Source organism: Vicugna pacos, chromosome 5, assembly GCF_048564905.1.
Source record: "Vicugna pacos chromosome 5, VicPac4, whole genome shotgun sequence".
Lineage (NCBI taxonomy): Eukaryota > Metazoa > Chordata > Mammalia > Artiodactyla > Camelidae > Vicugna > Vicugna pacos.
Window position 1 is genome coordinate 34,010,345 of NC_132991.1, and position 27,585 is coordinate 34,037,929.

Genomic DNA, 27,585 nt, shown 5'->3' on the forward strand with positions numbered 1-27,585 from the left:
CTAGGAGTTTCTCTTAAAGGAGTAATCATGGGATTACTCAAAACACAGTGACAAAGTTATTTGTTCCAAAGTTTTTTACAACAAATATCAAAATATGTAATAAATAATTGTCCCAAGCTAGGAAATGGGTTGAATTTGTGTAGTCGAATTACAACCATATTTTGTAGTATCATGCACATAATAAACCATAAGCTACAAAAGAATATTTAATACAGTGACCTAAAACATAGGTTAGTAAACATCTATTGAAAAAATAAATAATATTGGATCTGACTCATAAACAGGAAAAACAATAGATATGTGTAGAGTATTTTTTCATTTTTATAAACAACACAAATACACAAAATGTTACGAAAGGATATCTCTAGGTACTGTAAACTTAGACAAACTTTGTTTTTCTCTTTGTTTGCCTTAATTTATAAACAACTTTCTCTAATAAATGTCATTGTTTCTGTATTATGAGAAAAAAATAAAAGAAAAAATATGAGGATAATATCTAGACATCTTGAAAGTTACTAATAATAAGGGTAAATCAAAATAATTCAGTTGAAAAAATATAAAACTATTGGGCCTTGGCAATGTATACACAGAGGGACAAAGCTGTTAAATTCATTGCAGATTTCAGTTCAGATCTGTAACTCATAAAATAATAGAATGATAATTATGAATCAACATTATAAAATTTAATATACTTATCTGACAATAAAGTAGAAATCACTTGTTATCACTGTAGAGCTTTTGTCACATATTGGCTTCAGATCAGACAATTATGTCTCATCTATATGATTAATTCATCCAAATGTTAGGAAATTAAAGCCACCATCTCATGAGTCTAAAACAAGCAATTAAACTTGTCTTCATGTTACTAATGAAATACAGTCCAAAGAGAATCTAAATAGCATCAAAAATGTGCTGAATAAACAGGTTCAACTGCAGTCAATTTTTAAAAAACATATGTTTTAGTAAAAACCAATATCTTTCAAAGTTTTGTTGTCCAAGATAGTAGCCACTGGCCACATGTGACTACTCAGCACTTGAAATGTGGCCAGTCCCAATTCAGGTGTGCTGTAGCGTGACAGGCAGAATGTAATATGTCTCGTTAATACATTTTAAATATTGATTATATGTTGAAATAATATTTTGGAACTATTAAGTTAAAATACACCATGGCATTTTATCTTTTAAAATATTTTAATATGGCTAATTAAAAATTTTAAATTATATATGTGGCTCACACCTGCGGCTCGCATCACACTTTTTTTCAACAGCACTGCTATAGTAAGTAGTCAACTCAGTTTACCAACATCCTGGTACATAGACATGCTTGAAGTGGTGTGGTGTGAGGGAAAACCTTTCTATTCAGATGAGCACAAGAAACTCATTCCTGCTCAGTTGTCTAGTAGTTCAGAAACTGGGGAAATTGCTTACCTATAGCTACAGCTGTCAAATAAATCTGTAAAACAGAGCTTTTAAAATGGGGTGTATTGAGGATTCAAATGAAATGTACTTGTTACGTCACCTAATAGGTGTCAATAAATATCAATGGGCTCCTCTTCCCCCTTGAACTTAGATTTTTTTAAATCTGTATTTTTTTGCTTTATAAAATAGAAACAGTGCTATATATATGCCAACATTATTTATAATGTTACCAACTGGGATAATTATTATTTGGGTATATAACCTTCCAATCTTCTTTTCTGTAGCTAAATGGGTGTAATATTTTCAGAAGGAAAAAAAAAAGAGAATCCATGTTATGCAAACTATTTTGTGGCCTGATTTTTATTTGCATAGCAACTGATTGCAACTACCTGTGTCATTAAAAGTTCATTAATTATTAATGACAGTGTGGTATTCCACTGTGTGGATATATCATAATTGATCAGACGAATCCTCTACCTGTAGGCTATTTACTCATTTTGAAGATGTTGCTATCACTAAAGAAAGAAAAACAATATTGAGAACCTTTGAAGCCAACTATTTGTCATTTCTACGATTATTTCCTTTAAGATTATTTCTAAAGAGACAAAGATTATTTACATTTATAAAGATATTTCATGACATATTGCCAGAGTGCCTTCCAAAGGAGTTTATATGCTAATAATGTATAAAAATGCCCATGTCTCCCATCTTGATAAATTTCTTTTGTGTTTTTATCATTTTATAGGTAAAAATGTAAGTATCTTTAAATTTTTCATTGCTTTGATGAATAGCAAGGTTTTCATAAATCTCTGTCATTTGTATTCAGAATTACCACCCAGAGTTCCACAGACAGCCACCATGACATCAGCTCGCCTCCCGCATTGGCATCAGGCACTCTGCATCCCCACCTGTGACTGCAGTAGATGAACCATCTGTGCTTATTCCTCTACTTGTGTGCTAAATCCCATTACTGACTGGATCATTCTCATCAGCCTCAAACTTAATAATATTTGTCCCATTTTAGGCAAAACAAAAGACAAAGCAACAATATAAAAGTCTGGCCCTAATTCCTTGCTAACCTTTGCAAAAGAACTTCTCAAAATAGTTATCTATGCTCGTTTGCCTTCATCGCTTTCCTCCCATCCACACAAATCCAACTCAGCCAGGCATTTGCTCTTACTATTTCCATGAAAATGGTCACCGATGACCTCCATGTAGAGACAGCAGTCAATTATCCGTCCTATTTTATTTGACTTAGCAGCATTTATTCAGTGAATCGCCCCTCCTCAGCTCACAGTGCTGACCACTCCCTCTTCCCTTGCCTTCCAGGATAGCAGCCTCTTGGTTTCCTTGTCATATCTCACAGAACTTTTCTCAGTGTTCTTTGTTATTACCCCTCTTCTTGCTGACGCTGTAAGGCCAGCAGATCCAAGGAATCAGTCTGTACCTTCTCCTTTGTCCCTTCGCACACTATTTTGGTGATCACATCCAGTTTCATGCTGATGACTCACAAACAAGTATCTGCAACTCAGATCTCTCTCCCGAACTCCAAGCTCATAGAACTGACTGTCTTCACAAAATCTCTACTTGGACGTCTTATAGTATCAAACTCAACCGGTCTAAACCCAAACACCTGATTTTCCCCACAGCCAGAACTTGCTTTGCTTACAACCTTTCCCATCTCAGTTGATGGTAACTTCATCCTTCCAGTTGCTCAGCCTCAAAACTTTGGACTCTTCTTTTCTTGCTCTTTTTTTCACACATCATATGAAATCTGTCAGCAGATGCTATTGGTTCTCCCTTTAAAATGTGTCCAAAAGCTGACTAGTTCACACACCTCCACCTCCTGATCCAGGCCACCATTATCTTCCATCTGGATTATTCCAGTAACTTCCTAAGGGCTCGATCTTTTCTTGCCCTGCCTTTCCTCCATCTTAAGCACAACAACTGCTGAAGTGATCCTGCTAAAATGTAAGTTAGGTCTTCTTACTCTGCACACTTCTCTCACACTTCTGCTTCCAGTAGTTTCCTGTATCACTTGGAATTAAATCAGAAATTTTAAAAATGGCTACCAGGCTCTAAATGACCCCACCCTCACCCTCACTTCTTTGACCACGACTTCGACTCCTCTCCCCATCTATCACTCTGTTCCTGCCATGCCAGCCACTTGCCAGAAATATGCCCATGCAGTAAACACTGGCTAGCACACTTAGATCTCAAATTTCTGCATGGTTAGTCCTCTCACCCGCTTCATGACTTTCCTTCAATGTTGTTAGGCAGTTTGGATAGAAATGAGCACTGGGCACGGGTAGGGGAAGGGGAAAGGAACAACCCAGAAAATGGCAGAGTGTCTGCATTCAGGAAAAGGGACCCTAGAAATTTTTACTTTCTCTAAATGAGGCCAGTAAAAGAAGCCAGTTAAAATCAAAGTGCTGCAGCTGAGCATGGGAGGGGGCCCTGGTATAACTAGACCCAATGAACCTGCCCAAAAGGGGATGGGCGTGCTAGAGCACAGGGAACCTGAGTGGTCAATCAATCAATCACGAAACCAGGATATAAAAACAGGAAGAACAAAGGAGCAGCACCATTTTTTCCTCTCTTGGATTGGCCTGCTCCCAATTCTCAGGCACGTACTTTCACTATCTTTTTTATTTCACTAATAAAAATCTTCCTTATAACACGCTTTCTGTCTCTTGTCAAAAATTCTTTTTTTTTTAGGTGACTAAGAACCCAGGTAATTTTTATTTCTCTTTTCCTGATAACAATGTCACTCTCTCAGCCAGGAATACACCCAAAATTCTCTTCAAAATTGCCATCTGCCCACACCCCCACAACCCCAGCAACTCCTCTTCTACTCTAATCTCTGTTTTCTTCATAGCACTTATCACCTTCTGATACACTACTCTGTGTAATTTACTTACATATTGTGTTTATAGTTTGTTGTGTGTCTCCAAGTTGCTTCATGAGTACAGGGAGTTTTGTCTATTTTATGCCAGTAATTGCTCAACAAATATTTGTTGAAAATATAAATGACAAATCACTTCTTCACTTCTTTTGGTCCCTTTTCTCTTCTTGCTGTTCACCAATCTATTAATTTGCAAAATGTCTTTATATATTAGAGATTTTAATTTTCTGTGCCTGGTATTTGCCAATACTTCCCATTTGTCATTTAATTCTTAACCTTATTAGTATTTTTTTCCTTCGAAACATTCTTTGTTTTTAGACTAGGTTATATATTTGCAGGTTTTAAAATTCAAAAGCTATATAATAAAAGGGGAGTTATGATAAAAATTCTCCCTCACACTTATCCCCCTAGGCATCTAGCTTCCCTCCCCAAAGGCAACAAATGTTATCAATTTTTGCATGTTTCTGAGACATATTTAAGCATATATATGTATGTGTGTATGTGTATGAGCAAGTACACATTTAAGTTTTCCTCTTTTACACAATGTTTACTGTTCATTGTGTACAAGATTTGCTTAACCTTATATTACACCCTACCCTTGGAGAGTGTTCTGTGTCAATGAATGTTAAGTATTTACATTTTTTTTAAATCTGGAAAATAATACATTGTATGGTTGCACAATAATGTATAAAACTAGTCCCTATTGATATTGAGATTCTTTCATCAATCTTTAGCTACTACAATGAGTAACTAAAAATAAATTACTATATATTTAAGTATATAGTTGATCCTTTAACAACATGGCAGGGTGGTGTGAGGAGGGGAGGGCTGGGGGCACTGAAATTTCCCTGCGGTCAAAAATCTGATTATAATTTATAGTTGGTCCTTCTAGGACTCGGTTCTTCTGTATCTGAGGTTCTGTGTCTGCAGATTCAACCAACCATGGATCATAGTTACTATAGCATTTACTATTGGAAAAAAAAATGTGTAAGTGGACCCTCTCAGTTCAAACTCGTATTGTTCAAAGGTTAACGGTATTTGAATGATACCTTATTAAGATATGGAAACTATTGGGACAAGGTGTATGTGCTTTGAGATTTGATAAATCCTACCAAACTTCTCTCTGCAGAAAAGTTAACATCAATTTAGACTCCCTTTCAGCAGAATATGAAACACCTGTCTTCCCACACCTGTACATCTGTTAGGTTTAGTTGCAGATGGCAGACACCCCTTAAATTCATTCAGCATAAAGGAATGTACGGTGGCTAGATAGTAACTGATTTACATTATAATTGGAAGGGCTGGAGGAGCAATTTCCAACACCCAGAAAATCACAGTGCCTCTGTTGTGCTTAGGAAAAGCCCCACCTACCACCTCAGGAAGCTGCAACTGCAAACCAAGATCCACAGGAGCTTAATGAGCACCCCACTCCCTGTCTCTATCTCCCTTAATTCCAAATCCAAATCGTATTATGCAAACATTCTTGATTGTTAGAACCTAAATCACATCCATTGACTAATCTCTTATGACAACATGGTATCATTTACAAAATATTTAATATAAGATAGCAAGAGTCATCCTTCATGATTGGCTTCCCCACCTCCAGGCTTTCTGGGCTATTTTTGCTTATTTTTTTTCCCATGTAAAACTAAAATTCAGATTAGTATTTTTTTAATCTTGTAAATAATTTTATTGGAATCAGATTAAATTTATAGAGTAGAGGTAAATATCTAGAATTGTTGAAACTTCTATTCTAAAATCAAGATATGGCTGGTTCAAGTTTTATGTTCTTAAGTAATGTTTTAAAGTTTTCTTCCTATAGTATAGATCTTTCACATTTCTTGCTAAATGAGCTCTGAGATATTCTATATTTATTGTTGCTGTTGCAAACTATGTTTCCTCATTGGTTATATCTTCTAGATAGCCATTGATTGCATATATAAAAACATGTTTGGTTGTATTTATAATTTTATATCCAGCCATCTTACTAAATTATCTTATTACTTGTATAGATTTTTCTGGTGAATGCCTTGGATTTTCCAAATAAAATCCCATTATCCAAAAATAAGATAATTTTACCTACTTTGTTCTATGTTTTTTTAATATATGGTTTGTTTGTTTGTTTATTCTTTAATGGTGGTACTGGGGATTGAAACCAGGACCTTGTGCATGCTAATACGCTCTACCACTGAGCTATTTCCCTCCCCTTTCCTTCTATGTCTTATAACTCTAATATATTTCTCATCTCATTTTGTTGCCTACTATTTACAGGATAAGATTAATTAATGGAGGTAATTGCAGATACTCATCACTTACAAAGGTGTTTCCTTCTATTGTTTCCCCATTAAATTTTGAAAGGTTTACATATTTTATAATGGTAAAAAGTATTCATCTATTAATTTTAACATTTTTACATTAAGAATAGATGCTAAAACCTTTAGTGGCATTTTAGTGTCCATAAACATAAGCTGCATTGGATCTCCTTAGATTCATAATTTCAATGTATATGAATATCAACACTGGAGATTCACTAAAATATTTTATTTCATATTTTTGTGTCAATAGATATAAATGACACTGGGCAATAGTTTTCTGTGCAATAGTTATCAAGTTTTCTACCAATGTTATGTCTGCTTCATAAACATAACTTAGAAGTTTTTCTTCTTCTATGCTCTGGAACAGTTAAATAGCAATGGAATTATTTATTCTTCTTTATTTATTTTTAAAATTAACCAACTTTATTGTTTAGAGTAGTTTTAGATATACAACAGATTTGAACAGAAAGTACAGAGTTCCCATACACCCCCTGTCCCCACACATGTAAAATTTCTCCACTGTCAATATCCTGGACCAGAGTGGTGTATTTGTTGCAATCAGTAAACCTAAATCAACATGTGATTATCATGCAAAGTCTATAGTTTCCATTGTGATTTTTTCCTGGCTTTGTACATCCTATAGGTTTTGATAAAAGTATAGTATGTATCCACCACTGTAATATTTTACAGATGGTTTCTCTGCTCTAAAAACCTTCTGTGCTCTGCCTATCCATACCTCCCTCTCCCTAACTTGTGGCAACAACTGATTTTCTTGCTGTCTCCATAGTTTTGCCTTTTCTGGAATGTCATAGAGTTGGAATCATACAGAATGTAGCCTTTTCAGATTCTTTTGCTTAGTAATATGCATTTAAGTTTTCTCCATGTCTTTTCATCACTTAATAGCTCATTTCTTTTTGGTGTTGAGTAATATTCCATTGTCTGAATGTACCATGGTTTGTTTATCCATTTACCCGCTGAAGGGCATCTTGGTTGCTACCAAGTTTTGGCAATAATTGATAAAGCTGCTATAAAATCCACGTGCAGGTTTTTGTGTGGACAAAAGTTTTCAATTACTTTGGGTAATTATCAAGGAGTACAGTTGCTGAAAACTGAATATGATTTGCTTAGATGCAGGGTTTTGTTTTTGTTTTTATTTTTGTTTGGTGTTTGTCTTGCTTCCTGTTCTCTGAACTTCCTGGATTTGTGGTTTGGTGCTGATAGTAATTTGGGGAAATTCTCAGTCTCTGATACTTAAAGTATTTCTTCTGTTCTCTTTCTTTCTTCTCCTTCTTGTATTCCCACTACACATATATCTTACACCTTTAGTAGCTGTCTCACAGTTCTTGGACATTTTTTTTCAGTCTTTTTTCTCCTTGCTTTTCAGTTTTAGAAAATTCCATTGCCGTATGCACAGGCTGAGAGAGTCTTTCCTCAGCCATGTTCCGTAAACTAATGAGTCCATCTAAGGTATTCTCCATTTCTGCCATAGTGTGTTTGATCACCAGCATTTCTTTGATTATTTCTTAGAATTTGCATCTCTCTGCTTACATTATTCCTTTGTCCTTGCATGTTGTCTAATTTTTCCTACAAATCCCTTAGCATATTAATAATCATAGTTTTTTAAAAATCCCTGGTCTGAGAATTCCAACACTCCTGCCATATCCGACACTGGTTTTGATGCTTGCTCAGTCTCATCAAATAGTACTTTTTGCCTTTCAGTATGCTTTGTAATTTTCTGTCGTCGTTTAAAGGCACACATGATGTACTGGGTAAAAGGAACTATGGTAAATAGGCCTTTAGTAATACAGTGGTAAGATGTGGGGAGAGGAGAAGCCTTCTATAGTCCTATGATTAGATCTCAGGCTTTTAGGGAGCCTGTGTCCCTGGACTGTGAACTTCACCAATCCTCAGGATTTTCCCCCTCTTTGGTGGGACAGGATGGCTGGAGAGGGCTGGAGGAGGGTAGTTCCCTTCTCTCACATGGAAAGCTAGAGCTGTTGGACTTGGGGATTTTCCTGCCCCCAGATAGGTTAGGGTCTGGTAAAGCTAGCAGTTTAGGCTCTGATAAAATAGTTTCCCTGAGGGCAGCCTTTGTTGCGAACATAATGCTCTGGAGTATTTCAAAATAGTTCACTTTCCCCTCCCCTGGCCAGAGGCAAGAGAGGATTTTTCTCAGATATTCACTGTGAGAACCTGGTAGAACTCCTTGAGGTAAAACAAAAGTCAGGGGACCCGCATGACTCAGGCCCCCTAGAGCTTTTAACTTTCAGAGTTGTCAGCACGCAGCTTCCAGCAATTTGTCAGTTACTGTTTAGGTTTCCCTACCCCAGCCTTGGTTCCCTTGAAGGTTTCTGCTGATGGGTTTCTTCTCAGGCAATTTGTGATTCTCCTGTATCACCTATGTCTCCAATTTTGGGGGCAGTGGTTTGCCTATGACATTACCTCTCTGATGTAGTTAAGGAGAGTTGTTGATTTTCCAGTTTGTTCAACTTTCTACTCCTTGTTAGAGCAAAGTGACAAATTCTAAGCTCCTTATATGCTGAACCAAAGACTGGAAGTCCATATTGATTCTTTAAAGATTTAAAACTCACCTGAGAAAATACCCTGTTAGATTTTTTTAAATGTTCATGTCACTGAATTTATTTAAATTTTTTCTTTATGATTTTCACTGCAGGTAACATGTTTTAAAAAGCCATCTTCAAGATTACTTAATACTTGTTTTTATTTTTAGTCTAATTCTTTCATGATTTTTTTCTTCTTCACATTTTAATGTGCCTGGGGTTTACTGAGTCACATGGAATAAGAAAGAGATCTGACCTTATTTTCTAATTGCCTGTTTTTAATGCTATCATATAAATAATCCAATCTTTCCCTCAGTTTAAAATTTTTACCTTTATAATAAATTAAATTCCTACAGATATTTTCTGTTTTCTGTATTTCTATTTTATTCCACTGATCTGCTGCATATTACAGAGATATGTAAAACTTTCTAACGTATTTTAATATTAAAATATATGCTTATATTTGGCTGTGTAAGTTTCACCACTCCCCTAACCCCAATTATTCTTCATTTTGAAACTTTGGGTGACTTTACAAGCTTAATCACCCTAATGGGTTTTTGGAATAACGTTTAATAATTCTTCAATTGTGACTGTATTAGATTGACAGATTAATTTCGTGAGTCATGGATATTTTGAAATCAAATCAACTACTATATAAAATTAGGAATTTTATACTCGCACTGGTTTAAGGCATTAATATGGACTAATTGCCCTCGAAAATCTAGCAGTGAGGTTGGCTTCCCATGCAGTCAAACAGGGTTCCCAGCTCAGTTTCCCCATGATAATCTGGGCTCCTTCCTTTCCTTGTGCACTGTTTCCTTCATTCACAAGTTAGATGCCAGCAGCCCATCTGCACAGCTATGGACGTTCTTGATAGATCCACAGGGGAGAAAAGGCACTACCCCTCACAAGGATCTGACAAAAGTTCTGAGCTTTACTCTGATCTGGACCACCCTAAGCTAGTTGCTGTAGCCTGGGGGAATGAGGTTGCTGACTGGTGAATGCTCCCAACCAGGCTTAACTTTGAATCTGGGGATGCAGTCATTCCAACCTAAACTGGCAAGCTGCCACAAAATAGGGCGAATTAAAATAATACTGGGATTAACTATGGTGTCCACTGCCTTTAGCCCAGTGAAAATTTCTTATAATTTAAAAATGTCAGGGGGAGGGTAATAGCTCAATGGTAGAGTGCATGCTTAGCATGCACGAGGTCCTGGGTTCAATCCTCAGTATCTCCATTAAAACAATTGAAAAAATAAAATTAAAATGTCCCAGATTGTTCACCCTTCTTATGTTTTAGCAGTGGGCACCTGCTCACTTGTGCAGGGATGCACATACAGGTACATAACCTATGTGAATTCTCACAAGGCCAAATAACTAGAATCAAAAACAGAAATCAAAATCAAGGCAGACATTGGCAAACGAGAGTCCAATTAATATTACAATTGAACATACAATTCATTGTGCTCATTGGAACAGTGTATTTACTATTCTATTTATGCATTGTTATATTATTTAATAGCAGTGTATTTATTCAAAATAGCCCATTTACTCTCTTCCTCTTCAATAAAACTGCTTCTGAAATCTCATTCAATTTTATCGATGCTTCATCATTCCCTGCCAGCATGTTTATAAAATAGTCTCTTCAGCAGTTGTTTGCATGTAATTTTCATTTGGTCAGGGTACACATGTATATGTTGCTTCCCCGCAATATTTGAAGCTTTCTCAAAGGCAAGGTCATATTCTAGTCTAGCCTGTCTGTTGAACCCTCTACCAAGGAGCTTAGCAGAGACCACTGCATATTAAGGATTACCCAATAAATATTCATCAAGTGAAACATATCATTAACTACATAAAATTTATTCTGGATAATTATACACGGCAAGCAGACTATTAAACTAGAATTTATGAAACTATATTTCTCCGAAGTAGACTCCTACCTCTCCCATAACAAGCCTCACCACTCTCACCTTCATTGTTTTCACCTTTAATTCAACTCAATTTGCACAATCATTTATTTAGAAGCTGCTATGTGCCAGGATGTGCTAGGTGCTAAGGATACAAACATTGCTAATAAATTACTTTGACTTCAAGGGGTTTACAGCCTAGTCATTTAATATCCCTTCTTAGAATGTCCTCATTACCACCTTCCTGCCTTATTCTAATCCTACCCATTCCTCAAACTCCATAGTGAATTTTACTTCCTCCCATCAAGGCTTTCTAAGCTATTTTTTTCTTCAGTATTTCTTCTCTCTGCAGAAATCTTAGTATGTGATGTGTATTCCTCTTACTCACTATTTAATCTTCAGTAATGGCAATGGAGCTATGACTCTCAACTTCTGAGAGGCACAGGGTTGCACAAAGGAGGAGCAGAAACAGAGTTTAGATTAAAATGAAGACAAGATAACTGGCTTTAAAGAATAGATCTGACTGGAAGAGAGCCACCACAGGCTGCTAAGGCAAACTCCTCCACGTTCAGGAGCTGTTAGCCTAGAAACACCACAGTCTCAGCTACCTTTCCTAGAGAACAAGATACCATCTGGGAGGAGAGGTCATGGGGCAGCCAACTTGCTTTAATAGGACAGAGTCAGATTTATTTCCCTCACAACCACAATCAGTCTAATTACTAAAAAAACAAAACAAAACAAACAAAAACCCTCTGTTTCTTGCTTGAAGAATTTTAAAATTTCTTTAACAAGGTTGGGATGGGGAGGGAGAGAGGATGTTTATTTTACAGTTAGAAACAAACTAAGTGCATGGTTAATATTTCACTGTGACTGAGTTTCAATTAAAGTGTAATTAATTCAACAATCAACTATAAATGATATATTAATGTTTTTCTCCACTTTATTATAAGATAGAAAGAAAGGAAGACAGAGAGGCAGGGAGGGAGGAGGCTCTTAGGAGACCAAAAACGTGTCTGCCCAGGAGGAACACGTGACCATTCCCACAGAGCAGTAAGAAAGCAGCTTAGGTCAGGAAAGTCACAGACTTTACCCGAGATTGCCTTTCCGAGTGTGCTGAGACAAGTAGAAGCTGTCACTGAAGAGTTCAGCTCAAGAAGCTACCAAAGAAAAGAACTACACTTGGTAGGATTTAAGATTTTCCTTGTTATTCATTTCTTAACGCTAGTAATTTCACATAGAGGAGCTTCATTCACAAGCAATTCATTAAGAAATGTAAGACATACTAATACTCATCACATTTATCTTCTCTGACTTCAAAGGAAGAGCCTTTAACTTCTAATTTACTATAAATGTGTCCCTTCAATAGTTTTCCTCTCTTTTAAATATACATTCTTTAGGAAAAACCTTAAATTCAATATAATAGAGTAAAAGGCATGTTTTCCTATAAAATGTTCCCCAGAAACTTCATATATAGAAGACTACATGAAGTAGCCAGTTGATCTGACCCAGGGTGGCATCTTTGGGTTTGTTCATTAAATAAATTTCAACATAGAATTTACACTAGAGAATATGACCCTGCCAAAACTAAATTCTAAATCACTTAACACTATAGTTCTCATTCAGAATAAGACTGTTATTCTCAGGATTCAATCAAAAGTACATTTTCTTATTGCCATTTGCAGCAACATGGATGGACTCAGAGAATATCATACTAAGTGAAGTAAGTCAGGGAGAAAAAGGCAAATATTACATAGTATCACTGATAAGTGGAATCTAAAAGATAATACAAATGAATCTATACACAAAAAAGAGACAGACTCACACACATAGAAAACAAACTTATGGTTACAAAAGGGGAAATAGAAAGGGGGAGGGATAAATTAGGAGTGTGAGATTAACAGATACAAACCGCTGTACATAAAATAAACAATAAGGATTTACTATATAGCACAGGGAACAATGATATTCAATATCTTATAATACTCTGTAACAAAATATAATCTGAAATACATATATATATATAATATACAACTGAATCACTTTGCTGCTTTGCTGTACACCTGAAACTAATGCAATATTGTAAATCAACTAGACTTCAATTTTTTAAAAGTGCACGTTCTAGAAAGAATTTATACAACATACTTTGTATTCAGTATAGGACAAAATCACAGTAGATTATAAGTAACATAATTCCATGGGTACAATTTCCATTGTAATCAATTATTAGTACTGATTTGTGAATTCCCACTGGAGAGGAGCATCAATCTTGAAGTGAAAATTCATAGTTATCAAAAATTCATGTTTGAAAACTATTTCTTACTTGTGCAGTAAAGAGATAAATAAGGAGGATTTTTATCAAGTTTCAACCTTATAAAAACCTTAAAAACATTATTTCAGGGTAACTACTTCAGAGGAAGAAAAACCCTCTCCATTCAATAAATAGTCAATCTAAATATTTATTGATAGATTGTATTCCAATCACATAGTACCTATAAAAACGGTAAGTCAGAAGTATAGTGACCCCTAACAAAAATTAAAATGTAGTGGCAAAAATCTATATAATTCAAGTAGCTTTATCTTACCTGTATATGTCTTCTAACTGCAGATCAAAATCTTGAAGTTTCTTTTGATATTTCTCTGTGAAGCTACAGAACTCATTAAGGATTGAAGATTTCAAATCTGAGTATGGACACTCCAAAGTTTCAAATTCCATGGGCAGTTCACTAAGTAGGTTAATTCCTTCTTCTGAAGAATGATCTAGTATCTGAAAAAAAATATATATATGATTGTTCTATTTACTGTAAATGACAAACTGATAAATTACTATCTGTATCACACTTACTTGCACACTCCATTCTGAAAGATTTTTTTCTGTTTTCTGTTGCTCTAGACTAAGTCTTTCAAAGATAGCTTTTAATTGTTTCTTCACGGAGTCAACCTAGAGGACATTTAGAACAAGTAGTATGCAAATTATTCTGATTTAGCCAATATTTATATTTAATGTCACAGGAATTTTTCACAAAAGCCAATAAGTGATGACAAATTAGATAAGGGAAAGCCCCTTTGAGGACCTATGAAAGAGGGTTCAAGAGATGCCCTAACCAGGCAGTTATCATCAAAGGAGCCTTAAAGGGGCTTCCAGACACATAACCCAAGAATGGGCTCAGTCATAGCCACTCTGCACCCACATTTGGATTTTGTCTGTGATCAGACAGAGAATTTATCAGATTGCCTGTACTTCAATCACCCCCTCCTTTCTTTGCATCCTTGCCTTTAATCCCCAGCTGTGCAAGGATTTTTAATTATTCATGAAAGCAGTATGACAACACTACAGAATAATTGAAAAAAATATAGTAAGAAAAATCACCTAAAACTCTACACCTAGTGAAACTATGATAATGAAGCTTATGCTCTAGTTGAGGGAGGTAGTCAATAAACTAATTTTAAAAGTAAGAAAGTATCCAGAGGAGGTAAGTGACGTAAAAACTGGGGGAGGTAATGGCGAATGACTGTGGCTTCTTTCATGTGGCTGATCAGGAAAGGCCTCTCAGAAAAGAGGACATTTAAGCTAAGGCCTGAATGATAAAAAGAGCCATCAGTGGGACAGCCAGTGTAAAAGCCTTGAGACAGGAAGGAGTCGGGTTTACATGATGAACTGGAAGAAGGCCAGCAGCAGTGAGACAAAGTTGAGTAGGAAAAGAAGAGTGTCAGTTAGGGGATGAGACTGAAGAGGTAGAGAGGGGGCTGGATGTACAGGGAGGAATTGTGGGTGAGCAGGAGCCCAGACATTTACCAGGGAGATGACCTGATCCCCCTCCTCTAAGGCTGGATCTCAAAATACACTGGTGGATGGAGGGGCAAGAATGAAAGCAGAGAGACAAGTTATGAGGTCACTGTAACATTCCAGGTGAGAAGTGAGCATGCTTGCAGATTCAGGGATATGTTTCAGATACCAAGTAGACAGAATTTGCTGTATCTTCTATTTCAATACACCAGACATATGTGTTTCTTTTTTTTCTTTTTTTTTTTTTAACATTTTTTAATTGATTTATAATTATTTTACACTGTTGTGTCAAATTCCAGTCTAGAGCACAACAGACATATGTGTTTCTTATCTCAAATTGTTCCAATGGGGATAAAAATAAAATATTACATTATTAAAAGTAAAGGTAAGGGGGTGAGGATATAGCTAAGTGGTAGAGTGCATGCTTAGCATGCACAAGGTCCTGGGTTCAACCCCCAGTACCTCCAGATAAATAAATAAATACCTAATTATCTCCACTATCCCCCAAAATACAAAGTAAAGGTAATACACTGACCTCTTCCAGTACTTTCAAAGAGTTAAACTCACTCTGTGAGTGTGAACACTGTGAAATGGGATGCAGTCTGTATTTTAGATCTTCTCTCAATTGCTGAATAGGATGTATCACATTTTCAAGATATATGCACCATTGTTCTGCTAACTCTCGTTCTATGGTGAAACAAAATTAAATCAAAGCAACACATTATTAAGCTTCTTCAAGAACAGGTCATCGGGATGCAGATTTATTTTGGGATTCCTTTAGAAAAAAGACAAACAGCAGCTAAAATTAAAAAAAACATGAAGCGGGAGGGTATAGGTCAAATGGTAGAGTGCATGCTTAGCATACACAAGGACCTGGGTTCAATCCCCAGTACTCCTCTAAAGATGAATAAACTTCATTAACACACACACACACAAACCACCATGAAATGAGTGGCCCACTTCTTTTTTTCTCTTCATATATATTTTTACTGAAAAAGTCAGTTTACAATTCGTTTCAATTTCTGATGTACTGCATGATGCTTCAGTCATACATGAACATACATTTATTCATTTTCATACTCTTTTCCACCATAAGTTACCACAAGATATTGAATATAGTTCCCTGTGCTATACAGTATGAACTTGTTATTTACCTATTTTATATACAGTAGTTAGTATCTACAAATCTTGAACTTCCAATTTATCCCTGCCCACCCCCCTATACTCCCCCGGTAACCTTAAGTTTGCTTTCTTTGTCTGTGAGTCTGTTTCTGTTTTGTAAATAAGTTCATTTGTCTTTTTTTTTTTGATTCCACATAAGTGATATCATATGGTATTTTTCTGGTTTGATCATTTTCCTTTGTATTAGCTTGGCTTCTTTTGATTTTTGTGACTTTATTGCATGTTTTTGATTTGTGGTTACCCTATTTTTCAGGTGTATCAGCCCCTTACTGTATCTGTTTGCTTTAGACTGGTAGTCATGTAGGCTCAAACACATCCTAAAAAGAATGAAGGAAAAACAAAAAAAAAGAAGAGAGAGACCAAAAAATCTGTATTTTCTTGCTCCCATCTCCCACCTTTTATGATTTTGATGTCCTTTTTTTTTTTTAAACATCTTCATGTTTATTCTCTTGCAACTCATTGTAGTTATCGCATTTCCAGTTATGGTTTTCTTGTGTTAATAGCTTCCTGCTTCTTTTCTATTTAGAGTAGATCTTTCAATATTTCTTTTAGGATAGGTTTAGTATTGCTGGATTCTTTTAGTTCTTGCTTGTCTGTGAAATTCTTTACCTCTCCTACTCTAAAGGATAGTCTTGCCAGATAAGAGTACCATAGGCTAAAGCTTTTTCTAATTCAGGACTGAAAGTATCTTGCCACTTCCTTCTGGCTAGCAGTGTTTGTGTAGAGAAATCAGCTGGGGGGTCCCTTGTAACTAACTCTTTGTTTTTCTCTTACTGCCTTTAGAATCATTTCTTTATCTTTAACTTTGGCCCTGTGTGTTGGCTGTTATCCCTTTGACTGAGGGTGTGGTTGGTGTGGTGATCAGAGCCTGCCCTAATTGTTGTTGTGGAGTGGGACCTCCTTTTTTGTTCTGTAGTTGTCACAGCCTTGACAGGGGCCAGGTCTGCTCCCCCGTTGCTGGAATAGAGGCTTCCAGACCCACTTCTGAGCTTTGGCGTGTGGTAGGCAGGGTTGGAGAGCTTTAGCTGAGAAGAATCGCTAAGCATACCTCTGCAGGAGATGTCCACTGGGAGGTGCCCTCTGTGGTATTGTCTGTCACTTGTTATGTGGGCTTACACAGTACTCTTTGCTGACACTGCTGTTGTCCCCGCCTGAGCTGTGGGAATGTCGGCCACCCGCTCTGGTGTCCCCCAGGTTCTGGGCCCCAGGAACCACCAGCACATACCTGCCAATGTTGGGTGCTAGGGCCAGCTGTGGCGAGCGTGCAGTCACACACCTGAGTCCGCGGTGTGCCACAGTGTCGGCACAGACCCCAGCCCCGCCTCTACGTAAGGCAAGGTACACTGGCCTGTTGTAAAAACCTTTACTCACCCCGGCTGTGCACCAGAACTCCGCTCACTGCCTGTTCCTCCCAGGGGAACAGGTCCACAAAGGGCCAGAGAGAGCAAATTCACCCTCTCAGTCCAGCCTATGAAGCTTCAGGGCCTCTGGGTATGGATTCAGCTTTTAGCTCCACCACCGCACAACTCTGACTGAGCCGCACCTCTCTTCTCGCGAGAACACACCAAGGATGGCACCAAACGGAGAAAGCGGCTGTGGCGGGGCTGCGGCACGGCTGCTTGCACCCCTCCCCCCACCACGCACACCAGCAGTGGAGGTTTTTTTATGGGGGTCCCAGGCAGTTCTGTTCCACACACATGCCCAGCCAGAGCTCGTACCGCCCTCTAGTCCCCTGAGGCTGCCTCTGTGCAGTGGGCCCCAGCCCTCTCCCTGGGCTCATGACGGATCTCCAGGAGCCAGTCCCGGCTTGTCCCTGACAGCTCGCGTCTAGGGCTGGGGATTGCAGAGACCTTCTGTGCCAGTTTCGGTTCTGTGTGCCAAGTGGCTGCCACTTTCTCCTCTGAGCCTTAGAAGCTCTGCTTCTGTCCCCACTGATCTCCCAGCTGGAGAGGACGTCCCAGCATGAGGGTGCCTTTCTTTCTTTGCCACTCCGTCCCTGCAGGACCCATCCCACACTGATTTTTCATTTTTTCTTTTTTTCTCTTAGCGGATTTTGTGAGAATCCTCCTGTATTTCAAAGCAAGAGGCACTCTGCCAGAGTTCAGTAGGTGTTCTGTGCGGTTCATTCGGTTTATAGATGTAATTCTTGGTGTATTTGTGGGAGAGGGTGAGCTCTGAGTCTCTCTATTTTGACATTTTGGCATCATCCCAAGTGGCCTACTTTTAGCTTCAAAATGAAACTCGCCTTTAAATATAGGATTAAAAAAAAAACTTACCAAAATTCAAAAGGTCAGAAAGAAATTCATTTCCAATGTTCTCTTCATTGAGAAAGGATTTTATTTCACATTCCATTTTACATCTGAAATAGACATCTCAATCAGTTCTTCTACATCATAAACATATATATAGATTTAAAAAATAACTAGCAGTAGAAACACTCAATTAAATATTTTTTCACCTGTTCATTAATTCAGATCATATACTAAATTCCTAACATGGATTAGGTTCATGCAGGACACTGAGACAGAAGCTTGGGTGAATACTCCAGGAAAAGTAATAGTGTGTGCAAGGCAACAGTGTGGTACATTATCACATCGTATCAGGTGGAGTGAGCTCAGAGATTTGGGAAGCCACTGAGGGCTTTAATTAAGCTGACCATTTCAGAAAGATTTCTAGGGCAGCAGGATAGAGGATGGGCTGGAAGGAGGGGTGACCAACAAAGATGGAAGATGAAGAGGAGGGGATAGGCAAACCTGGACCGATAAGGAGGCTACTTATAAAGTTCAGATACAATGAGGTCCTGAACCAGGAAAATGGGAGTAAAAGTATATATTTGTATACACCAAAAAAGTGATAAATCTCAATAATCCTTTCTTATATCATTTAAATACAGTCATTTTTGAGTAAAACTATAACCAACTCTCAATGGACATCTAAAAATATTGTAGTCTATCCCTGATTTATGGCAGAGTTAATGAAGTCATGAAAGAGTTTTTATAATTGTTAAAATACAATGTTAAAAATGGTATAAAATAAGAAAATAGCAACAATTACCACACTTTAACACAATGATTATTTTCATTTCTGCCTGTTTCTAGCCCTTGTCTACATGCGTGAATATTTTAAATAGTTGTAATTATGGCATATTTACCATCTTATATTGGATCTTTTAAAATAATATTCTAAGATAGTTCTAAATAATTTTCATAATTATTTATTTCAGTGGCTGCAGAATATTCTATTTCATATATGTGCCATCATCTTCTAGGACAATTTACATCCATGGGACAGGGTTTTGTTTTTATGTATAAAGGAGGGGTGCTATAGTAGATGACACTTCACTGTCAATTTTTCTAGCATATAGTTTTTGTCAGAGTATTTTTAGGATCACATATGAAACTGTTACATGGAGAACGGGTGCATAATAGTTGAGTAAATCCAGAAGCTATTTCATAATGGGCTATTCTAAACAAAAACATAGCACTTACAAACCATCTAGCTCAGCCCCCTTATATTTTCTCCAACAGGAGAAGTGGTTTTGTTCATATAGGAGATCAACCTGCTACTGTGCAGGTAATAATTCTAGTAAGTTCCATCCTGGCTTCCTAGGTTAACAACCTGAGCCATCAGACAAGACCAGCCCATTTCTCTAATTGTCCTAATTGCCTAACAAAATCCAGAAGCAAGTACTACAAGACTCTGGGACTAGCCTATTAATGCAGGCTAACATTTCCCAAATTGTTTTCTACAAAACAGAAATGTCAATAAGATACTAGGAAAAAGTGGAAAATGGTGACTTAAACAAAATCAGACACGTTTCCATAGAGCAAGATTTCTCAGAAACTTGATTATGCCAAAGTGCATTGAGGTTCTCCAACAAGGAGATGAAATTTAAAGTATTTTCCTAATTTATAGGACCATGCAATTCATTATTCTCCATGGAGTATCTTGAAGAATATTTCCGGATTTTTTTAGGATATAATTTAGGTAATATAGATAAAAACTCGGTGGACTCAAGAGCATTAAGTTGATAACTTTGGGGAAGAGAACTCTGCCTGTTCACCACTGACACGCTAGACTTGGTTCCAGGTGTTCACCAAGTTGGAACTCTGCAGCACATACAGCTGCTCCACATCTGAAGAAGGGCCGCAGGTAAGCCAAATTTCCAAGTCAAAATCTGCCAATTTAAGTCCCCTGGTACCACTGAATATGACAGTACTACAAAAACCCTCCTGAGTTTTTGTGTGATAGTTTGCCTAGATGATATATTAATCTACTTCCTAGATATGCCCAGTTGCAATGCAATCACCTACAAGGTAAACTAGCCTGGTGAGGACATTTTGAGCTCTCAGGAGTCTATTTCCAGGACAGGTCCTCATCCTTCCAGGATGCTGCCGAAGTTCTAGGTAGAATCAGTCTCCTCAGAAAATCAAAAATTACCCAGAGCTTCCCACGATCTCTAGGGTAACCACTTTGTTACCGATTTCGGAAGAACAGGTGAAACATGGGGTGCTGGAGAATGGAAGAGTCAGAATCCATTTATAGAAACAATATGCAAAGGGCCATGGATCATGAAAGGAAGAACAAGAGAGGATGTTAAAGTTTCTTCAGCGGAACTAACAGCCAGATCTGCAGAAAATTAGGGCACTGGAGCTGGCTTAAGTCCAAACCATCCCTCCAACAAGGAAGGAACTCAGCAGATCAGACAGCTTGGTAACTCAGACGCAGCTTCAGCATTTGATCTGATCTGCTTCTCCCTACAATCCACCCCCTCCCCAGAATTTGGATCCGCTTCTCTCTTGAAAGAGTGTATCCCAAGCTATGCACCACAGAGGGCAGAGAAGGAAATCTCACAACTGTTGGCTAAGGAATGAACTCAGAGGGAATTCTCAGGTGGTCTGAGTCACACAGTATGAATACTGGTCTCAAATTCATCTTTAAAGACACCTTTCCAGACAACATTTAATTGTTGTTGGTAAAACCCCATGATATCCTCTCTGTGAAGGTGATACTTTTAAAATAATGCTTTAAAACTAAAATTGTGAGCGAGAGATCACATATACTTCTAACAGAAACTATAGTAAAAGTCGTAAGGCTTACAAATAGACAACTCATACTTTATTATTCAAAGGTTCTTATTAAAATAGTAATTGTAATTCTTTACCACATGGCCAATATAAATAACTTCCTCCTTAACCTCAAAAACAATTATTTTGAAACAAGGGAGCACGTGTTCCTGGGAAAGTATATCAAGGTCATCAAGAGGTGTAGTTTGTGCAAGTATATTAATAGTAAATATAATTTTATAAATTTAAATATTAAATTCTATAAATTTAAATATAAAATGTAATTTTATATTTTGATGTCAATTGTCTAGTTTTCTTATTATAGATTTCCAAGAATTAAAGTTTGACAAATCTTTTTTTTCCTAGCAGGCTAGACCAAGTAGATCTCAGGTAATGTGAATGGAACTCTGTGGGAAAAAAAAAAAGAAACTGCTCGGCTCCAAGGTCAAGGAGCACAGGAGTTAAAGGCAAGTGATTCAATACCACCTCCACATAAACTAGCTTATTTACCATATGCAAATAAATTTAATCCTCTGAACCTCAAGATTCTCATGTGTAAAATGGGGCTAATGATGAAACCTACCCTGTAGGGTTGTTGTAAGGATTAAATGAAATAAAGCATGTAAAGTACGTATCATATTCCCCAGCATATAGTAAATTGCCTAGCAAAAGTCAGATGTCACTGTGGGCCCTTACCTTCTGGGACCTGAGATTCTCAAATGAAGTCTCTTATGGTGATGCATAAGAATATTTTACTTCTTTTCTTTTATTAAAAGGGAATGTAGATTTTAAAGGTTGAGAGATACTGATAGAGCTTAAACTGATTTTATGGTGGTCCCGAAATTTTTCACAAATCTAGCCATTTCTCAAACTTTCCTATCATGAATAGTTTTTACTTTACTGAACACATGTTGGAATTAGCCTTATTCTAGAATAACACAGAAAATTATCTTGGAATCCTTTTTTTGCCCAATTTTCAGCCATACAGGTTTCAAGACATGAAGGTTCTTCCTACTTGAATGTCCCTCACTTCCATAGTCTTTGTGCCATTCCAGGTCAGCCAAAAGAACTACTTTCTATAATGATATGTATGTGCCTCTTCTATCTAGCCCAAGAACAGCTTATACACATGGTAAGAGAGGTGTGCAACAGGCAAGATTAAAAAAAACTTTCCCCAGTGTCTTTACATTTAAGCTGCATCAGTGAGCAAGTTAATTAAAACTTCCTAATGGCTTTCCTTTTTCTCGTGTTTCAAGTTACACAAATTTTCAAAAAATTTTTTTCAACTTTCTCTCTGTAAAAGGTGACATTTTGAGGGAGAAGATGGGCCTGATTTGTTTTTATAACAGCAGTAGGAATGACAAAGTCTAAAATTTTATTTTTTCTTTAAGTTATACAATGATGTAAAACCATTTCCAATCATTGGCCTTTTACATCACATGTAGGCGTCCCTTGCCAGAACAGGAAACTCCTATCAATATGAAAAGCACCAATGTCAAAAGTAAGGTTAATGGTATTTAGAAATTTAATTTGGAATGAGACCAAAAACTATCTATTTTATATAAAATACAGCTTACAAATGTACATTTCAAAAAGAGTACTCTATAAATACCACCATCATTAAAGCTAATATATTTGCCTCAAGGAAACATATCTGCCTTCTCTTTCTGCCCCGACCTTTGAAAAGAAATTTATATCTCAAAGATTACAGTTGAGATCAAGTGTAGAATCATTATTCCTGTCTTAATTCATCTTGAAGTGACTGATGGAAACAACAGAAAAAGTCAAAAATCCAAGTTGAACAAGTTAGTCATGATACAGCTGCATCTAGAAATCCTTCAACTTGAGTCCCTTCGTTCATTTGTTCATTCGTTTACTGAAAGCACTTATCTATTTCCATGTATCCTACACAAAGATGAATATGATGGGATGCTTGCCCCTGAGAAGTTTATTACATCATAGGGAAGACAAATATACAGATAAAACACCATAATCCAATGTGCTAAGCACAATATAAACAAATACAAGTTTGAATGGGAGTGCAGAAGAGTGCGTGATTCACAGATAGAGAAGATTATCTCTTCTTTTCCCTAAGGAAGGGAAAAGCCATGTTAATGTATTCACTGGATTCCAGATTAAATTGAGGAAACGAAAGGATTTTAATTTGACTGGCATTCAACTGTAACTTTAAATTTTGATTATCATGGTTTAATTCACAGGGAAGTTACAGAATATCTACTTAGATAAGTGAAACTCATACATGTTCTTACTGAGATTTCCATCACTTCTTACCTGACTTCATTTAGTCTTTGGTGTTCCTGCCACCACACTTGCTTGTGTTGCTTTATTAGTGTTTGTTCTTTAGATATCTTTGAAGTCTGCACTGCTTTTCTGATCTAGATTTAGGGGAATGAAAGGGAGCAATTTCAATGTTTTTACATGTATTTTTCTCAATAGGAATGTTTAGTCTGTATTTTCTAAGTTAAAAACCTATTTTTTTCCACCCTATTACTGCATGTTTTAACACTAAACCTTTCTAAAGAAAGGCGAAGTAATTCTATTTTCCATACATACAATAAATAACATCTTAATTCATCCAGCCCCAGAAAATTTTGCAAGAGTGTTCCACATATTTTCTTGCCTTTTTACACATCTTCCCTGCCAGGCATCATTATTCCCATTTTATGAGGACCCTGAAGTTCAGAGAGGTTAAAAGACTTGGTGACAATCATCAAGCTGACAAACATCAGAATCACACAGAACCTTGGTGTTCAGGTTGGTTTTATGTGATCCTTCAGCACAGGGTGGGGAAAAGTCATTAGATAAGTTATTAGGAAGCCTGGCTTTAGTCCCACTTCAGCACCTGCTAGAAATGTGACCTTAAACACTGCGTACAATTTTAATCTTTCAACTCCATGACTCTGTAAATGAATTTTTTTAATTTTAGGCAAATATTTATATGAAGGTACTAAGCAAAGAAATAGTGAAAAAATCAAGTAACTCTGAAACCCAAATTTTCAACTAAATTTAAATTTTCTCTAAATTTTATGACTTTTAAAAAATACAGTACATAATTCATGTTTTGGGGTTTTTGCTGATAAGCTGTGTCAGGCCTAGGTCTGTTTGCCATAAGATCCAATCTTGGCCAGCTCCCTGATCTGCTCCACATGGAAGACTAGCCTGTATTTCTCAGACACCCCTATCAACTGGCTTCCAGCTGGGCTCAGCCAGACGGAGACACTGGTTGTGGGAGATGGAGGGGAGGGAGGGAAGGAGAAGCCAAAAGAGTACTCCTCCCACCTTCTCTACTGTCAGAGGAGTCTCCACCAGCGTCTGCATCCTCTCCATCGCTCCATTTCTTGACAATTCTACTATGGTTTCAACTATCTCTAGGTAACCTCAGCCTATGGGATGTGCTACACACTTGCTCCTTCTAAATGTCCCTCTTACCCAGGCATGGCAATACTCCCTTCTATTATAATTCCTGTATTGGTCCATAGTCCTCTAGCTTCTCAGCTCCATCATCTGTATAACCATTTCCTGTACTAAAGACCCTTCTGCTCTAAATCCCTAAGTGGCATCTGTCTCCTGGTTAGACTCTGACGGACACTCATGTGTATGCTGAACTTGTGTATTACACATTCATACTTTTTTTTTTTTACATTTTTATTGATTCATAATCATTTTACAGTGTTGTGTCAAATTCCAGTGTTCACTACAATTTTTCAGTCATACATGGACATATACACACTCATTGTCACATTTTTTTCTCTGTGATTTATCATAACATTTTGTGTATATTTCCCTGTGCTATACAGTGTAATCTTGTTTATCTGTTCTACAATACACATTCATACTTTTAAACATCTGTAAAAGTGCTAAACCCAAATCAGAAACTTGATGAAATATGCATATTTTATATTTTCTCTGCTACTAGAATACTTAGTACCCTGAAAGCTTTAACAGATCAATACCGAAGATGTAAAAACTTCAGAAGTCCTAAAAAGATTCTTTATAATGCATGCTATTTCTAGCTGTCATTCACTGATTACTTTAACCTTGAGTTTATCTTTCTGCTGTGCTGGTTACTGATTCAGAATTAGAGGTGCAAGAAAACAAAATAACCTAAACATTACTTTAAAAAAGCACAAAGTCAAAGTCAAATCTTTGCTTAAGAGTGCTTCAATTATGAAATTTAGGAGAAAAGTACATTTAAATCAGAACAGGACACTGCAGGAAAACATTCAGCAATCTATGTTTCACTAAAAAAAAATAAAGTACATACAAAGTGTTTCTAAAATAAGACACCCTAGTGTTTGCTTTAAGAATGCACAAAACTCATTCTATTTGCCATTGACAGTCTCTGAAGTTTGTTGCAGCAGGCACAACTTTTAAAATTAGATTTTTTTGATATATTTGGTCTATATTGTACAAAAAAATTAAAACATATTGGTGAAAGATGTAGACACATTTTTATAGCTTAAAAAAGGAAAATCAATGTTTTTGCCTTTGGGCCCAGGGAAAGACCAATTAAGTAGACAATGAAAGTCAAAATAAAACTACTGTTTCTCACTAGGTACTTCCTATATTTTGCAGAACATCCTGATTTTTTGTTAATTCCCTCACTGACCCTCCTTCTACCCTCAGACAAAAAAATAAAGAAAAATAATCTTAAAAGAACAAGAAGATTTAAAGTTGTATCTTTATCAATAGAGTGATTTCTAGGTGACTCCAGTTCATTTTACTTAACAATAGACATTTGAAAGCAGTATTTAAGGTGGATGACGATTTATGCAGAATACTGATGAATTACAAATAACAAAAATAATACGTTCATAAAAGAATCAGAAACTAGAGGTTTCCTATGAGGTTTATTATGATGATTTATTATGAGGTGCCTTGAAATGCCATGAAAGCCTTTTGGACCAGATAATCCATCTTTAGATATAAACAACAACAATTAATAGACAATTTAAGTGTTGGTTACATGTACACATGTCAAAATTATTGAGATGTACACTTAAGATTTCTGTGCTTTACTATGTGTAAGTTATACCTCAGTAAAGAACTGTCAACATAAAGGTTTTTTTTAATTACACTAAGATGCAATTCCTCATCTATCAGGTTGGTAAAAGCTCAAATGTTTAACAAGACACTGTGTAAGGCTATAGGGAAATACGCTCTTTTTTTATGTTGTTAGTGGAAATACAAAATGATGCAACACCCCCCCCCCAACCTAGCAAACTTACTTATAGAAATCTATCTAGTGGGGAGGGTATAGCTCAGTGGTAGAGTGTATGCTTAGCATGCATGAAGTTGTGGGTTTAATCCCTGGTACCTCCATTAGGAATAAATAAATACCTAATTACCTCCCCTCCACCAAAACAAAACAAAACAAATAAACAAAATGAAATCTATCTGAAAACTATATTGGTGAAAGTATAAAAAGATAAATGAACAAAGCTATTCACTGCAGCACTATTTGTACTAGAAAAAGACAAGCACACGAATTCCTTCAATAAGTGTTCTTGCCAAAATAAGTTGAACTTGAATCTTATCAAGTCTCTGGATATAACTACCAATTTACTGGAAATACAAGAAACAGAAAAACACGTTAAATGACATCACCAGGATGTCATCAGCAAAATCCAAAATGTAAGAAACTGTAAAGGACAAATACTACAATTCAAAAAACAAATTATAAGAATATAAGAGGATGGAGGAGGAAACCTAAAAAATAAAAATCAATTGTAGTATATGAATATTTAGATACCAATTTGAATAAATTGTAAGAAAAACTTTGGAGACAATCAGAGAAATTTAACAATGACTGATAATTAAGAAGTTATTAACATTTTGATAGTAATGGCATTATAGGGTTCGGGGTTTTGTAGCCCTAGTGTTTTAGAGATGCTTGCTGAAATATTTATGGTGAATATTATGATGTCTGAGATTTGCTTCCAAATAATCTGGTGCAGAAGGAAATTGTAGGTGGGAGTACAGAGGAAACAATGGCCAAGAGTTGTTCATAGTTAAAACTGGATAATGTTACATGGAGATTAATGATACCATCACTCTAATTTTGCATATTCTTGCAATTTTCCATAATATAACATTTTAAAACAAGAATTAGCACATGGAATACTTGAGTTGGACAAGAAGAAATAATCATTCTTGCTAAGTAAAGAAATTCAAATAAAAATAATTGTAAAGATCTCTTTTATACTTTAATTGGTAATGAACAGTTAACATATAATGTACCAAAAATTGGTCTCAGTTTTCAGTTCGAATCTACTATCTGGCTTCAGGTTCAATCTTAGCCTCTGAAGGACTAGATCATTCAATGCTCACATCAGTTATTTTATCTGACATCCCAGAACTTGTGCATGATCAATAACACAGCAATTATACAGGTGACATCACATTTAATCAGTATAACAATACCA

At 36.5% G+C, this 27,585-nt stretch overlaps 1 protein-coding gene across 8 annotated transcripts in view; it reads right to left on the minus strand.

The window, feature by feature from the left end:
• CCDC148 (coiled-coil domain containing 148) overlaps positions 1–27,585 on the minus strand; it is a 306,973-nt gene that overhangs the window by 223,615 nt on the left and 55,773 nt on the right. For all 8 annotated transcript variants that reach the window (XM_072961001.1, XM_072961002.1, XM_072961003.1 and 5 more), the window contains 5 exons: positions 23,432–23,535; positions 18,350–18,432; positions 15,427–15,578; positions 13,950–14,045; positions 13,690–13,871 (listed from right to left, as the gene is read on the minus strand). In XM_072961001.1, the coding sequence (XP_072817102.1) occupies positions 13,690–13,871; positions 13,950–14,045; positions 15,427–15,578; positions 18,350–18,432; positions 23,432–23,535 (617 nt within the window). The remainder of the gene's footprint in view (positions 1–13,689; positions 13,872–13,949; positions 14,046–15,426; positions 15,579–18,349; positions 18,433–23,431; positions 23,536–27,585) is intronic.